Below are 14934 nucleotides of genomic sequence, written 5' to 3' on the forward strand. Positions count from 1 at the left end.
AGATTTCAATGTGCCACCTTAAGATATCATTAGGTTCTTATCATGACTGTATATCGATAGGCTTAAATGAAAATTGCCTGTCATTTTAATAATTATCGCGTCACTTCAATAAGAAAATTGGTTAGTTGCGTTTCATTCTCTTCGATGTTCAGTTCGTTCAGCAGTTCCAATTTAAATATAAAATCAATTGTCAATCCGGTATTGTAGTGAATAATTTCGATTGCACTTAATGTTTAAACAATTGCCTAAGGCATCAGTTCAATATTGATACATTTGCAGTTTATACATACGACCGAGTTAAATTCGCGAAATTTTTTTCGAGTTGTTGCTGCTCCAGTCCGGTTGCGAATTGCCATCCTCATGGTTGCATCATGGTGCTTGTAGTTCCCATGCTGCTGCTTCGAATTCCTTCAAAAATTCGCTACTGGCATATCAGATGTCCCAATTAATGATAAAAGTGGTTTGGCTTCTGAACAATAGCTTTTTCCACAGTATTCTAGGTTATGTTCTATCAGTGCCCACAAATGTGCTCGTCGCACATGCATTCTTAAGTGGTCCCAGCTTTTAAGTTGTCTGTGCTGTTTTATTATTTTATTTATTATTTTATTTAAAAAAAAAATCAATTTCCTAATTGGGTATTTAACTATTATACAAACGACACAAGTGTTCCGTTTTTGTTGGTAGTCAACCAAGCATTCATATCTAGCATATGAAAAATCCGCGGGTTTTCCTCTGAAAAGTTTTCGTCCTGTTTTTCTGACGAACAGTTTCCAAAAATTTCGTTCTGTCTCAGGAATTCGGGGTCTGTTAAAAGAGGCTAAAGCCAAATTTAATACAAGGAAGTTGGTTTCCTTTCCCTATCATAGCCTCAGTACAATTTCTATATTTAAAAATGCAAAGAAACTGCAAACTTACGACTTACTTACTACGCTATAATTTCCTTTACATTAAAAAATATGTTGATATAAAAAAAGTAAAATAATAATATATATATTTTTTATTATTTATATAATATATTTTTTTATATATATATACTGTTAAAAAAATGTCTATACTGTATCGCATTTACAAAGGGCATATATTCTTGCTGTATTTTTGTTTTTTAAATAAATTACTTTTGCCTGCGCCAAAAATTTAAGTTGGCAACAATGGCCATAGCGAGTGCACCTTCCCCATTCAGCAATTACAGCTAGTCTCGCGAGCGAGTACATGAACCTCGAGACAGCGCTGCCACTATGTTTAATACCATCCATTTACAGTAATCGGGGTCAGCTGTTGCAAGCTAAATAAAACTAAATACAAGCCGGCTGAAAAACAAATCGACTATTCGCAGAATTGTCATGAATTAGGTACTGCAGAATGGATCTAATATTTTCTCAGGATGTGCACGATGCACAAAAGTTCCTGGATTGTGCGGAGAAACTGGAGTACGACGAGTTCTCGGCGGTAAGGACTTGCTTTGAACATATATCCTGATGTCCCTGTTTTCATGGCTTTAATCTTGATCTACAGAAAATGTTTGTATTCTGCAATGCGCACAGCGATGTGGATGTGTTTGAGCTAATGGGCAATGACCGGTTGTCGCAGCTAATCTACGGATGGGAGGTGTGCCACCTGCCCACCAGGGACTCCGAGTCTTTAAAGGATCCAACGCTGCGTCACATGGTGCGGGTATTGGCCCACCACTCGCTGCTGATTTGGTTTAGCCAGGAGTGGAAGACCTGCTCCGAAGGTCTCAAGCAACTGTTGCTCTACAGCCTCACCAAGGCGGTGCCGGCGTTCTACCAGATTGCTGACCTTGCCAATTTCAACTGGTCGTACGTTCTGCAGTTCCAGACAAAGCCCTGGAGCCTGCCCTATCTGCAGCAGCTATTCCTTAACCTGAAGCTGAACAAACACACCGCCATTGAGCACCCAGTTCCTGCGGCATCAGAAGAAGGTAAGCAATTACTATTTTTCCACAAGGATTTATCTAATCATAGTCAATTTTTTAGAAGTCGCTTTCCTGATACAGGAAGGGATATCTCTGGCCCTGCTGCGGCTAATACAACTCTTTAATGCCGGCAACTTTGAGGCCGTGAAACAGCTGGCGCTTCGGATGCTAGCTGCTTGGGTGAAAGCACACGAAAATGATCCATATGTGTCCTTTGAAGGGGATAAAAACTCAATTACACTAATCGGTCATCTATACCTTTTGACTGTTTTTGTAAGAGATGAAAATCGAGGCTTTGTGATAGATAATTTGGTAAGGAAAACTTACATGATATAACATATCAAACATAATGTAATCATAAAACCACTCCTTAGATGTACAACATACGGTTCTATACCCAGATCATGCAGGAAGCTTCGATCTTACATGACATTGACTTTACGCCAGCTCGGCTTATTGCCCAGGTTTGCGTGCGTCTTCAACTCGGAAAAAATGGGTTCTTTGAGCAAATTGGGTTTAGGAAATTCAAATTCAGTCTGGTCTCTTCATTTGCCGTCATACTGGAGGTCTACGCCAGCTATGTGCTGGGGAATCTCTTGATGGAGCTTCAGGCGCTCAACGAACACGATTTCCTGGAGCACCTGCCACAGTTCAAAGAGCTAATGTATCGCTATGTAGAGGAGCGGGAGAGCAGCGAGCGCTTCCTTCTAGAGGAGCTCAAGAAGAAGGAAAACCAGCGAAACAGCCACTTTCAACCACATGTAGTAGAGCTAAATCTCAACTACCAGCAGCAGATATGCAAGGGAAACCGAGCCAGCAACTTAGGCGACTACAAGAACTGTGATGAAGACGAAATGATTCAACCTGAGGTGGACGAAGAACAAGATCGACAAATAGATCCCGTGTTTCAAAATGTACCAAACAATGAGGAAGTTTTGAGCTTTGTGTACAAACTGCTGGCAGAGCGGGTAAGCGATGAGAACTAAGAAAAGCAATTGCTTTACTAAACAAAGTGCTCTCTTTCAGAATTTTTCAGGCTGGAAATTTGCTAAGATTGCCCTGCTGCTGAAGATCATTGGGCAACAGTTGAATGCAATTGAAATATGGAAATATCATCCCGGATTAACAGTTGATTTTATGCTTAATTTGGAAGAAAAGATGTCGGAAAACTATGCTGACCTCGCCAAGGTATTCTCCGAACATGGGTTTATGGAGGCAGAATTTTGGCTGACTGCTTTCTACCTCCACCCCACATCATCGAATTATAACGAAGTGAGGCGCTGTTCGCGGATCAAGAAAAAGCGACAGGAGGATGACTTACTTCCTGCTACGACGCCACAGAACGTCAAGTACGAACTGCTGAGCTCCACCATCGATGTGGAAGAGATTGTGAAAATAACGAACCATTTCGATCCAGTGGCCGACTACGATTCTATACACAAGTCGCTGCAGGCGTTGCGGCTACCCCGCAGCATGATCCAGGACCTGCTGACCGTGGTCTTCCAACCACGGAATAAACGATACTCATGGGCTCTCGATTGGCACACGCTGCACGAGCGTTGCCATGCTCTACTCAAAAGCCCGGACCTGAAGAGAAAATTTGTGTCTCTCAACATGGCCGAGGCAGGCGACAATTTGAAGTACCTCAAGATCGACTATGCCAAATACAGGGATCGCCCGCAGTTGGACTATGGCACCATAGAAGAGGGCTACGAAAATGCGGCTAATCTCCCAGAGGTTGAGGAAGAAGCTGAATCAACGCCAGCAGTGGATGATGAAGCAGAGAAAGCCAAGGAGCAGAAAAAGCGGCGACCCGCAAAACGCAAATTTTGGGACGAAGGTTAGCAACGAATTCGTTTTCTTTTGAGCCACTTGCTTTCATAAATAGTAATTTCATTCATACTAATAATTTAAATTTAAAACCCCACAGTAGTGTTCTCGGAAGACGAGGAGGAGGCTGCCTCAAGCGATTCGGAGCCCTACTATACAGGAAATGGCCGCCGGACTCGGGTTAGGGCCGCAGCCATGGTTGCCAATGCCATGTTGTCTGACATGGATCGAAGTGTGCGCGGTGGGCGACGATCGAGCTCTCCAGAGACATCAAATCACCAATTTCATACACAGCCCGTCGTCGAGGAGCAGCCAAAAATCGCAGTCCAACCTCCAAAACAAGTGTGTCTACAAGAAACCTCCGCACGTGTCGAAAAGCGTACGATTAGCGAACTGTTGGAGTCACGACCCAAATTTACTAATGAAACCGTCGGTTTTAAGCCGATTGCCGACATATGGAGTTTCAAGAAGGAAGAGCTTCAGAATGTGGTAGGCGACAGCAGCAGCATGATAGAGTGCGCCTCGATCATAAACAAATTCAAAATCTTGAAGGCCCTCAAAATGGCCAAAGCTGCAAAAGCACCCGTGCAGCCATGTCCCCAGCTCGTTCGAAAAATCGTTCGCACGGGATCGGAAACTGAAAGCGTAAACTCCGAAACTTCCACGATGGCTACCCACGACTTCAATGAGGAGGAGGTCAGCGAAGGTTCTACCGCTGTAAGTAATGAGCTAACACCTTCGCCGACCACAAAGTCTGATTTAACCACGGACCCAGAAGTGTTGCAGCCCACTGGTGGAACCAAGACGCATTTGATCCATGGGAGCCTAGAATCTACAAAAGTGCCACAGAAGACTCCGGAGTTAAAGTTTTTGACCAAGGAGCCCGTAAGAACTGGAGAACAGACCCAGCAGCCACTGGGAGATGCCTTAAAGACTAGTGATCTTTTACAGGTCCTCCCAAATAGACCGTTCAAAGTAGAGGGACTGGAAGCAAGACAGGCGGTCGAAAAGCCAAAAGGAACTAGACAACCGCAACGTGATCTGCCGAATACTAGAAAACAAAAAGATAAGCTTATCCACATGCAGCGCTTAGAAAATTCTCAGCTGCCTAATGAAATGTCAACGCCATCAGAAACCGGGACAGAAACCGACACCGCGGAGGAGACCCTTCTATGGGATGGCATTGATGAGAACCCGAGAAACAAGCGCTTAAAATTTAGCACAGTGAACAACGAATCCAATTCCAGATCTCCTCCAAGCGATACCAAGGAAATGGAGACAAATCGTCAAATCAACGAATGCCTGACGCGTTCTTCTCAGGTGTGCTTAACCGGGCTGACACCACAAGACATAGAAAAACTCAGGGGAGTAAGAGTTCGTATTAAGCGAACTAATCTGGCAAATTTATATCACGACCAGACACGTCGCAGCCAAAGAAGGCTCACAGCGAGTTTGAACGGACAGAGCCGCTCCCACACCGAGGATAGCAATGCATCTTCAAACAGCTACAATGAGCGCCAATATGGTAGGCGCCGCTTTAAGAAGTTTGTGCACATCACATCGGACTCGCCAGCACCTTCGGAATCGTCCACGCCATCGCCGCGCATGATAAACAAGCCGATCTTCAAACACATTACATCCGATTCCTCGACAGATCTCGAGGAGGTGCCTCGGCCTGTTTCTGCGATTAGAAGACGCGGACGCGGTCGTGATCGCATTGGACCCAAGTGTAGAACACAACCAAATTTGCGACGATCGCCTTCGTTTCAGCCAGATGTGATCGAGCTGTCCTCGGACTCTCTTTCGTCCAACTCACCAATTCCAGCCGCTAACCACCCGATGAATAACTTTACACATGCAATGGATATGGATCCGCTTTACGAGGAGGCCATCATTCCATTCTAACACGCTGTTGACAAGTCGAGCCTGCTACCGAGCCGGAGGCGATTTTCTACGTGCCCGGAACGAATGCTGGCGAAGGGATGTTCGGAGGTTGCGCAGCAGAGAAAGGGAGCAAGGAAGATGAAGTATAGCTGGGAAAATCGAATTCGTCTCGCTTGTTAGAATGCAATTAGCCTGGGGCACACTGGTATTTGCTTTGGCTACCAAAACGCCAGGATTTTGATGAAATTATTTACGTGTACATCTGTTTGACCAAGTTTCCGGCTCCGGCTTTGTATTTCGGTTTTTATTTGGACTGTGACGCCGCCTGAGGGCCTTTAAAAAAGAACTCTCATCGAGTCCAGGCCAACACTCAATGGAAAAAGCAAACGCATCCGCACTTCAATTAACTGCCTAATTGATGTGCATTGTGGTTCTAAAAAAAACCAAATTAGCTACACGCGTCGGAGGAGCTTTGTAATACGGATGACGACGACGGCGACACGTGGCTGCTGGTGTGAATTTAAGTGGCATATATATAGCTCAAAGAAGCTGGGTTCGGAAAAATCGAATTTTTGAAATTTAAAAGCTGGAATCGTGTGCCAGTTTTTTGCCCATGTTTATCCACCAATTAGTTGGGCTATATCAAAAACTAAGTGATTTGGAGAGGAAAAGCCGGACAGGGATATTATTCTCATGTAAGAGAAGTTGTTAGTAGTACTTAGCTCTTATAAAGATATTGATACAAACTACCATTAATATACTGTTTAAAACTTCAATATAACTTACGGAAACACTCATTGTACTGATCTTACAAGAAAAATTATTAAAAAATAAATAGGTATGCCCTTAAGCATTTGTTTATTTATATAAATCTATAAGGAAATTAATTAAACATCAGCTCTACTTAGTACATGTTTCATAACTAATCGTTTAGCTACCTTACACAAAATCATACAACCGAAAATATGAAGTTTATAATAAATATTAAAGAAAAAATTGATGGTGTCACAATTACTTAAGCAAGGTCTATATTTTTTCTAACAAAAGCACTCAATTTATATCCATTAGGAAACTACCGGCTTCATAAGCGGCTTGAAATGTGGCATATTACTAAATTAGCCCCATCGACACTCAAGTTCTCACTCGTGCTGGTAATTTGCGGCAATTGCCGCATATCATAACAAATCCGCACGTGGCACCCGTCGTCCACTTGAAATTGCAACTCCGATCCTCCTTCAACAGGATTGCCGCAGATAGGAATCCCAAATCGGCACACTTGGCCACTTGAGCAGCCGTTAAGACCGCGGCACGTGCCAACGCCTGGGTTTTGGGCCTTCTATCAGGAGGATGGAGTCCTGTGGGAGTGAGTGCTTTCCGTTGAATACACATGTTGCTTTTGGTAAGTGGAGGCGGCATCCTGGCCACGTGCCACTAACCCGTTTAGCGACAGTCGTAAGCCCTAAACGATTATTGCGGTTTAGTTGCGAAAGGCGAAAGAGTTGATGGTAATTGAATCGTTTGAATTGCAATCGCATTAGTTCGATGTTGCGATAAAATAAAGTAAGAATTTATTTAGTCCACGAAGCACTCATACATACTCCCTAGATGTAGATGTAGATGTACTCTATAGATGTAGGTAAGGATAAGGACTCTTTACCTAGTACGGTAATGGATTAAATCTCGTCTCAAAATGATACTTACTCCAAAAACAGCAAAGTCGTAATGATCCAAAGATATCATATTCAACAAAAGTATTTCCTTAATTTTAAACATTTTTTTACTTATCATTAAGGTAAGGGTTTTTTACAAAATAGATAATATTTCTTCTTTTAATTTAATTATAAGAAAAGCATAACTAAAATGGAACAACAATAAAATTTATTAATTAATATAAATATTATTAAGTTAAAAATGTGCAGTAAACACATTGTATTTAAATACCCCTAGAGGAAGGGTATGACTATAGAGACGAGCTTTGATGATGCCGTTGGCGACACCGCTGATCCTCGGACGCAGACATCCTTCCGATTGGCTTAGAGAGCACCGCTCGCAGCGGAGCGTGAAAAATGCTCGTATTTTGACTGGTAGCGGCGGCCCGCAGAACGAATCTCCATCTCCAGGAAGTTCACCCCGCTGCCGGGAGTTCCAGCTATACGACGTTGGTGTGTGAGTGGGCAAAAGCCACCCCCGGGCGGCAATCACAGCGCATATCTGTTGGGATTTGTGTCGGGGTTCTGTGCTCTCTACTTTGCGCTATGGCGCCGCCACGACCGACGACAATGCGCCGAGGGTTGATGCCTGTTAGTCCGGACCCAAAGCAGCGGGCTTAATGGCTGGCCGGGCACATAAAACCGGTGCGCACTCCTCGCCAGCTTTTAGTTGGTGCGGGCACGCGAGACGCGAAGAAACAACTCTCTCAAAGCGGAAATCGTAAATCGGAAATGTGCTAAAGGATATACACACCGAGATAAAGATACGAGATCATGGCCGCCTGCTACAATGCCTACAGCGCTGGATCGCAGTCCTTCGAGTTCGACGAGGACGACGACGACGCCTCCTTCGACAGTGGCTACGAGAAGAGTTTCGAGACGGAGGCCCAGTTGAGCTCACGACGCCGCTTGGACTTCGGCACTCCGCCGACTCCGGCGATCCCGCAACCGTACTCCGGCGGCACCTGGGACGCCGTACCGCTCAGCTCACCGCCGGCGGGCTTCGTGGGATTGCTCGATACGAGCAGCAATCACAGCACTCGGAGCGGCAGGACACTGGTCGAGCACCTGAACAGTCGGGCCACGAATGGCGTCTTCGATCCGCCATTGACCAGTACGCCGGTGAAGTCGCCAGAGGATCCCGATGCGCCGCGACCGAAACGCAAATATGCCGTCGGCAAGAACAGAGTAACTCGCTCGCGCAGTCCAACCCAAGTGGTGAAGATCAAGCGATTCCGACGCATGAAGGCCAATGACCGGGAGCGGAATCGGATGCATAACTTAAATGATGCCCTGGAGAAACTACGCGTCACTCTGCCCTCGCTTCCCGAGGAGACGAAGCTGACGAAGATCGAGATCCTGAGATTTGCGCACAACTACATCTTTGCCCTGGAGCAGGTGCTGGAAAGCGGAGGTTCAATCAACCTGGATCTGGAGAAGCTGCAGAACTTCACGCTGAGTGGCGAGAGGATCACCAAGGAGCTCTTCGATGCTCTTTTCGTGAATCCACAGCCGTATCCCATGTTCGGACGAATGTTCCCCTATGGCCAGGGAATGGAGCCTCTTGCACAGCACCAGACTGCTCCAGCATCGCACGCGGGGCAGCCGCCGGCAATGGGTGGCTTTCAGCACGGCATGGACTATCCGCAGCAGCCACCAGGATTCGACTTTACAGGCAGCATGCGGTTTTACCACCAACAGCAACAGCAGCCGCATCAGCCTCACCATCTGCAGCCTAATCCCCAGCAGGAGTCCAGCCCGCAGCAGTTTTCGCAGGAGAAATACGATCTGTTCAGGGGATCCTTTGATGCAGCTGCCAATATTCATCCTACGAACTTGGATTCTGGGATTCACCAGCAGAGCAGTTTCTACTCGCAAACACCGCCATGGAAGGACTATCCGGAGGATCAGGCACACGTGCATCCCGTTGCACATACACACAGCTACAAACACTTCGCCCCGCAGGTGTAGCACAGTTTTGGGGGCCAAACTACGATCTTAGGGTGTTCAGCGTGATATACTAAAAGATTGCCGGGAATTGCAGGAAACTGATCAAGGGGAATCCCCCGAAGCGATTTGTCCTTGACTTACTTTAAAAACAGAACTAAAGTAACTTATGGGTTCTATCTCCGGGTTTTCCTTCCTCACTTTTCTTAACTTTCCTGCAATCCGTTGATATTGGAAATAAGCGAGGCACCTAATTGACTGCTGAGATTATCCTCAAGTTTGGAAATGAAATATCTATGAAAATTTCATATTTCATGCTTGCTATAATCTTTGAACTCAATTAGTTTCATGTTATAGAGGGATCCTCAATAGATTAACCAATATAAAGCCAAACATCCAAGGTAAAGTTTCACTAACTCCTTATTACTTTATTTCTTATGAATTTCCATAATATTTGCATTCATTGGCTTTTTTCCTGTGGATCCCTGGTGAATATTTGAATCAAAAGTGCTTAGAATAATCAATTTTTCAAAAAGCACTTTTCTTCTCAACATATTCGTATTCTTCTTGACTATATAGTACAAATCGGTTGTCCATTTAGTGTAAGCGATACGTACCTTGCCATTCTAGACTTAAGACCTATCTATAAGGATCCTTGAAATGAACCAGGTATTAGCCATAATTAACTGTACAATCGATTAAGTATGTAGGTTATGCCAGATTCTATATCAGTTATTGCAATGCAAGGAAAGCGAGCTAGTCAGGGCCAGAACTTTAAGGTGATAAGATTGAATTTCGATGTAAAGCCATAAAGATTTATTTTTGCAAATAAAGTTGACGATCAAAACGAGCCGGAAAATTGTTTTGCGAGTGGGAAGAATGGACGAACTCCAGGACAAAGTCAAAAATAGTAGCCAAAGCAAACAACCCTGGAATCAGTACCGCCGCTGTGTGCGGATTTCAGATCCCAAACAATGGACTTAAATTCAAATAAATATTGTATATTGCAGGGCACATAAAACGAATGGCTTTGTGTGTGTGCACTGCAGCTTGTTCTTATCGTAGGGGGCACTTTTCGCCCTTACAATTCGACATGGGGTGAGTTCAAGTAGAAACCGAACTCGAACTCCCGGCTCGGCCTTCGGAACTCGAACAATGGAAGATTGCCGTCACCTGCCACACAATTACAAAACGAATGTACCAACAGCAGCAGTCAGGACCAAACGGGGAATCCTGAAACATGAGCTGTGAGCCAGTGGACCTGCATGAATGCCACTCAAATTATTTAGTTGAATGAACCGAACCGGCAAGAGTCGAGGGAAATGCTTTACTGCTTTACTGCCTAACTGGGTAACAACTGACTGACTGACGTTTTCCGTTACGAGAAAGGGGTGAAAAGGTGGTAAAGATGCTGCAAAGCCGGTGAGGAATTCGCAATCTCAACTGAAGACTACAATAAGACAGTCTTATCCGTTAATAGAGCTGTCATATTGAAAAATCTTAGATCTTAAGGCTTTAAAGTTTTAAAAACAGACGAAGGTTTGCCTAATGCAACATAAATCGAAAAGTGAGAAAACAGGATAACTCTTAAAAACCATTTGGATCCAAATCAAATCATATCATATTATTTCAATAATCATTCACTGAGCTCTACTTTAAACTAAAAGATTAAAAATTAAACCAAATCCTGAGCATTCAACTATGTTTAAGTTAACTAGGCATATTTGCTGCTGGTAAAAGATTCACTCATTGTTAGTTATGGGGGTTATAAGTAGGAATTCGCCAGTTTTTCCACAACTAAGCCGGCGTTTGTCATTTGAGCAGCTTTGTTGGAGGTGTCGGGATTTATCTTTGCAATAATCATTATTATAGACCGGCATGGGTCCTGGATTCCCTTGTCCTGTTGTGCTGCAAAGGCGCAAATACGCAGCGGGTGAGCCAGCTAAGCTGCATTCAATTTCTGGGACTCACTCGCCTCTCCTCGAGGGATGAGGATGAGGATGAGGATGAAACCTGGCACGGATGGGACTGGCATCATTAGCGGACGGGGTGGCTGCGTTTCGATGGCTATCGGCGGATCAATGACGACATCTATGCCCTGACTCCCTTGCCCGAATGCTAATGCACTGCGAGGCTGGAAAAACAATTTGGCGATGGCCATAAGGCGATAAGGCAACCAAAATGGAAACAAATTGCCATGGACATGCTAAAAGGCGCAAACACAATGGATTGGCATCTTCGGCTGCGGCAAGTGCAGGTCCTTGGAGAGCGATTCATATGCGGTCCGATGAGATTGCACAAAGGACTTCAGCTGGGTCGACTAATGGCGGAGGGTTCGACTCGCAGATACCTAACCAAATCAAATTTCTGTGTAAATATACAGGGATTAGTCAACATGGAGAAAACACAAGGGGCCATTTCATATACGTCCTTATCAAACCGAACACGGAGGAAAGGCTGCTTTCTTTGAAGTTTATTTTATCAATTTATAGTATAGATTTATTATTATTTTTCATTAGCCTGTATGTTAGATAAACTCAAGCATGACGAAAAGCAGGTCTATCTGAGAACTCTACTTTCTTTTTAAGACATGGATAAATATATCGAGCTATTATTTGAAAATATGTTTTTACTAAGTAAATGAATTAAAAGAATGTGAAATTTTTATATGCATTATCGGTCCTTTTGGTATTGAAAAACCTTATTTTTGGTTAATAGTAAAAAGACTGGATATGTAATATTTTGTGTGTCAAAGATTGGATATGCATATAGTACGTGATAGCAAAGTCAGAGTTCAACCCTTGGAATGGAATGCATGAAATATTAAGATCATATATCACACCGTTCCAGACGACACCGCGCCAATTTGTCCTTGCCCTTTTGCGATTCCCATTTCGCAAATCGAATTTTATTTGCCGAATTGATTGTTTTACGCCTTTTTAGCAAGAAGTTGGCACACATTTTTTAACCCTTTGCCGGTGCACGTGGTTATTGCTGCCCCGGATCCATTGTTCATTACCCCTTTTTGGTCCTGATCAAACATTGATGGCAGAGATTCGCTCTGGTGCAATAGCTACGCGTTCGCTTTTTAGCGGCAAGTTGCTCGACCTTTTTGCCCATTCATTGCCCTGCTCGAATTGGTTTATCTGTGAAATCTTTGACGTCCTCTGGTTGTTGTTTTTTGTGAGCCTGAACCTTCCGGGGTGTGCGACCTCGTCGTATACGTTACTGTTCCGATTCGAAAAAAAATATCCATGTGTGCCCTACCTTTGTCGCTTTCGAGTTGTGTGCTCATCTAACCGAAAAACATTGGATAAACAAACAGCCGGCTCGAGTATTTTGTTACACTTAGTGCCCGTACGCGAGTGCCCTGGCACAGGACCTTTTCATTTCTCTATTTTTCAGGATCCGTGGAAGGAAGCCAATCTGTCGCATTTGTGTGCAATCGTCCCTCGGCTGAAACTGTAAAATGTTATGCAAGCGCTGATTTTTAATCCGATCAGAGCGGTTTTAGTCAAATTTAAGCAGATTTATGTCACATTGTTGAGCCAGAAAGTGGTACGCAGCGAAGGGAAAACAAAACGGAAATGTTAACACATGTAAATCAAGAATCAGATAACTATATAGTGCATGTTCCTCTATTAGGCAAATCGAATTGAGATCATGTTCCTGCCCACTAAAGATAGGACCAGAAAATTCGATTGAGGTTGCGGAAAATTATGTGAATGAAGGACAGAACAGAAGGTCCTGTGGGTTATTTCAGGGTACTTTATATAGATTGAATTTTCTAGCGTTTTGTGGCATACATCATCACAGAATTCAAATTTGATTTTTGCTATAGATTAAACCTGTTTAAATGGTCAAGTAAATTAATAAAAAGAAAGAAATGTATTGAATGCAATACATTATGCAATGATTACAACCCAAGCATTTTGAGCAAGTAATGAAAGTCATTAACGTACTAAAAAAAAGACAATAAATCTATTTTTTAAATAGCTAAACTCAATTCGTGCGTAATATTTACTTCCTTGATCTTTAATTACAACTCAGGTTCCTCTGTAAAAGATAAATGGTCTTACACATGACTGATTATTAAGAGAACTTTTCAAAATCAGTTTATAAAAACGCCAAGCAGTTTTCCAACCCCATATAAGAATAATTTTTCAATTCCAGTCACATTCGCATTCTGGGACTGTGCCAAAAAAAACGCATTTCAAATATATTCCTTTTCCAAATGAATAAACTGTTAGACAAACAATACATTAAACTTTACAACTTCACACCCGCCGCCAGTGTACGCGAAACATTAGCATTTGAGGAAGCACCCTTCTACTAGGCTGAAAATGGAAAAATCCTGGCAGCAAGCAAGGAGTGGTTCATGGTGGGTCATGGACATGGTATGGTAGCTGTACCACAAACGATGAGTTGATTGTTATGCAAATGAGCTTAGCCAGAAACCAGCAACCGGCGACCAGGACGAAATGTGAGAGCCCAACCCCAGATTTCGACTCGGATCCGGGTGCAGTTCATCAAGTGGTCATAAATTTATAGGTAGTTTGCAGACGCGCGAAGCTGCCTAATTACTATGCAGCGCCATGTGCATAATGAAGCTGACATTTCTAGTTTATGGTTGATATTTGTTAATTTTTTTATTCGTTGTGCATAAATTGAAATCGGTAGGTTGGCACTAAAATGTCGGCAAAACAACGGTTTCATGCCCAGTTATTGTTAAATGTAAACAACGGACACGGCACGAGCGATTTAATGGGGGTTACGGCGGAGAAATCCTTTCCTGATCCTAAGCTGACGCATCCTGGTAGTTCCACTTCCGGCTTAGAGCAACTATTCGCGCGAAAATCCTGCGCTAAAGCCGCCATTGTGTGGACTTCCGCACAAAAAGAGGAAAATTCGGGAAAATATGCGAAAATCCTTGCAAAAAAAAAAAAAAAAATGCCAAAAATTACCCCAAAACGTAAATGGGAAGCAGAACTAGTAGTTAACTGCAATTACACAACCCCTAAGTCCTTTTTTATGGCCCTGCCACCTCGGAAAGCGACCGTTATGATTACTTGCCACACTTTCCTGCCCCGCTTTTCACTTTTTGGTATGCACGCAAGGCCTCTTCTCACTATTTGTTGCTCAATCGGGAGAAGGAGGAGGTCCTGCGGCAAAGGAAATGGTAATGGCCGGGCTCAGTCATTAATTGTTGGCATTGTTTGCCGCCTCGTCAGCCGGACATCTGGCTAACTGTCTAGCTGTCTGACACTAGCTGTCAGAGAACTGAATCTGGGGTAAAAAGTCAGTTTCTAGACACCTGCATACACACGATGGATAGTGTGTGTAATGCAAATAAATCGTTACGAAATCGCATTGTGAGTCAAATAAAAGTTATAGCAATATTTCTATGTCGTTTTTGAACACAATATTGTGAGAAGATAGGATCAATAAGTTGTTTGATCTTGTGATACTTATAATTCTAGAATTGGTAAAGTATACAAGACACTTTAAGTATCTCACTAATAATACAATTATTTTAGCAAAAATGAAACCCAAAACCCCTTCACTGCAGTTGCAATAAGTTGTTTGTTGGTGAAGTATCTCACGAATAATAAAAATTATTTAGCAAGAATG

The 14934-nt window shown here is 43.4% G+C and overlaps 2 protein-coding genes across 4 annotated transcripts; both read left to right on the top strand.

The window, feature by feature from the left end:
- Nucleotides 1-1235: 1235 nt before the first annotated feature.
- On the top strand, nucleotides 1236-6497 carry LOC6738447. 3 transcript variants are annotated; one of them, XM_039293214.2, is made up of 7 exons: nucleotides 1236-1446; nucleotides 1513-1939; nucleotides 1995-2245; nucleotides 2308-2901; nucleotides 2960-3773; nucleotides 3864-4480; nucleotides 4539-4809. In XM_039293214.2, the coding sequence occupies exons 1-7, from the start codon at nucleotides 1360-1362 to the stop codon at nucleotides 4575-4577; spliced, it is 2829 nt and encodes a 942-aa protein (XP_039149148.1). In that variant the 5' UTR covers nucleotides 1236-1359; the 3' UTR covers nucleotides 4578-4809. The 3 variants fall into 3 exon arrangements, with proteins under 3 accessions (XP_039149148.1, XP_016032281.1, XP_039149147.1); XM_016171641.3 differs by having other exon boundaries at nucleotides 1237-1446; nucleotides 3864-6497; XM_039293213.2 differs by having other exon boundaries at nucleotides 1237-1446; nucleotides 1998-2245; nucleotides 3864-6497.
- Nucleotides 6498-7272: 775 nt separating this feature from the next.
- Nucleotides 7273-10153, top strand: LOC6738448 (basic helix-loop-helix neural transcription factor TAP). Its single transcript, XM_002085219.4, has one exon. It carries the CDS (start codon nucleotides 8131-8133, stop codon nucleotides 9325-9327), a length of 1197 nt encoding a protein of 398 aa, XP_002085255.1. The 5' UTR covers nucleotides 7273-8130; the 3' UTR covers nucleotides 9328-10153.
- The last annotated feature ends 4781 nt before the right edge of the window (nucleotides 10154-14934 follow it).

This window comes from Drosophila simulans, chromosome 3L (assembly GCF_016746395.2).
Source record: "Drosophila simulans strain w501 chromosome 3L, Prin_Dsim_3.1, whole genome shotgun sequence".
Taxonomy (NCBI): Eukaryota; Metazoa; Arthropoda; class Insecta; order Diptera; family Drosophilidae; genus Drosophila; species Drosophila simulans.

What these genes read in the sequence shown, in the direction of transcription:
- LOC6738447 (XM_016171641.3), top strand. Translation starts at nt 1,360, where the DNA reads ATGGATCTAATATTTTCTCAGGATGTGCACGATGCACAAAAGTTCCTG. An exon ending in AGTACGACGAGTTCTCGGCG is followed by an intron (nt 1,447 to 1,512) that starts GTAAGGACTTGC and finishes CTTGATCTACAG; the next exon opens with AAAATGTTTGTATTCTGCAA. An exon ending in ACAAACTGCTGGCAGAGCGG is followed by an intron (nt 2,902 to 2,959) that starts GTAAGCGATGAG and finishes GCTCTCTTTCAG; the next exon opens with AATTTTTCAGGCTGGAAATT.
- LOC6738448 (XM_002085219.4), top strand. Translation starts at nt 8,131, where the DNA reads ATGGCCGCCTGCTACAATGCCTACAGCGCTGGATCGCAGTCCTTCGAG.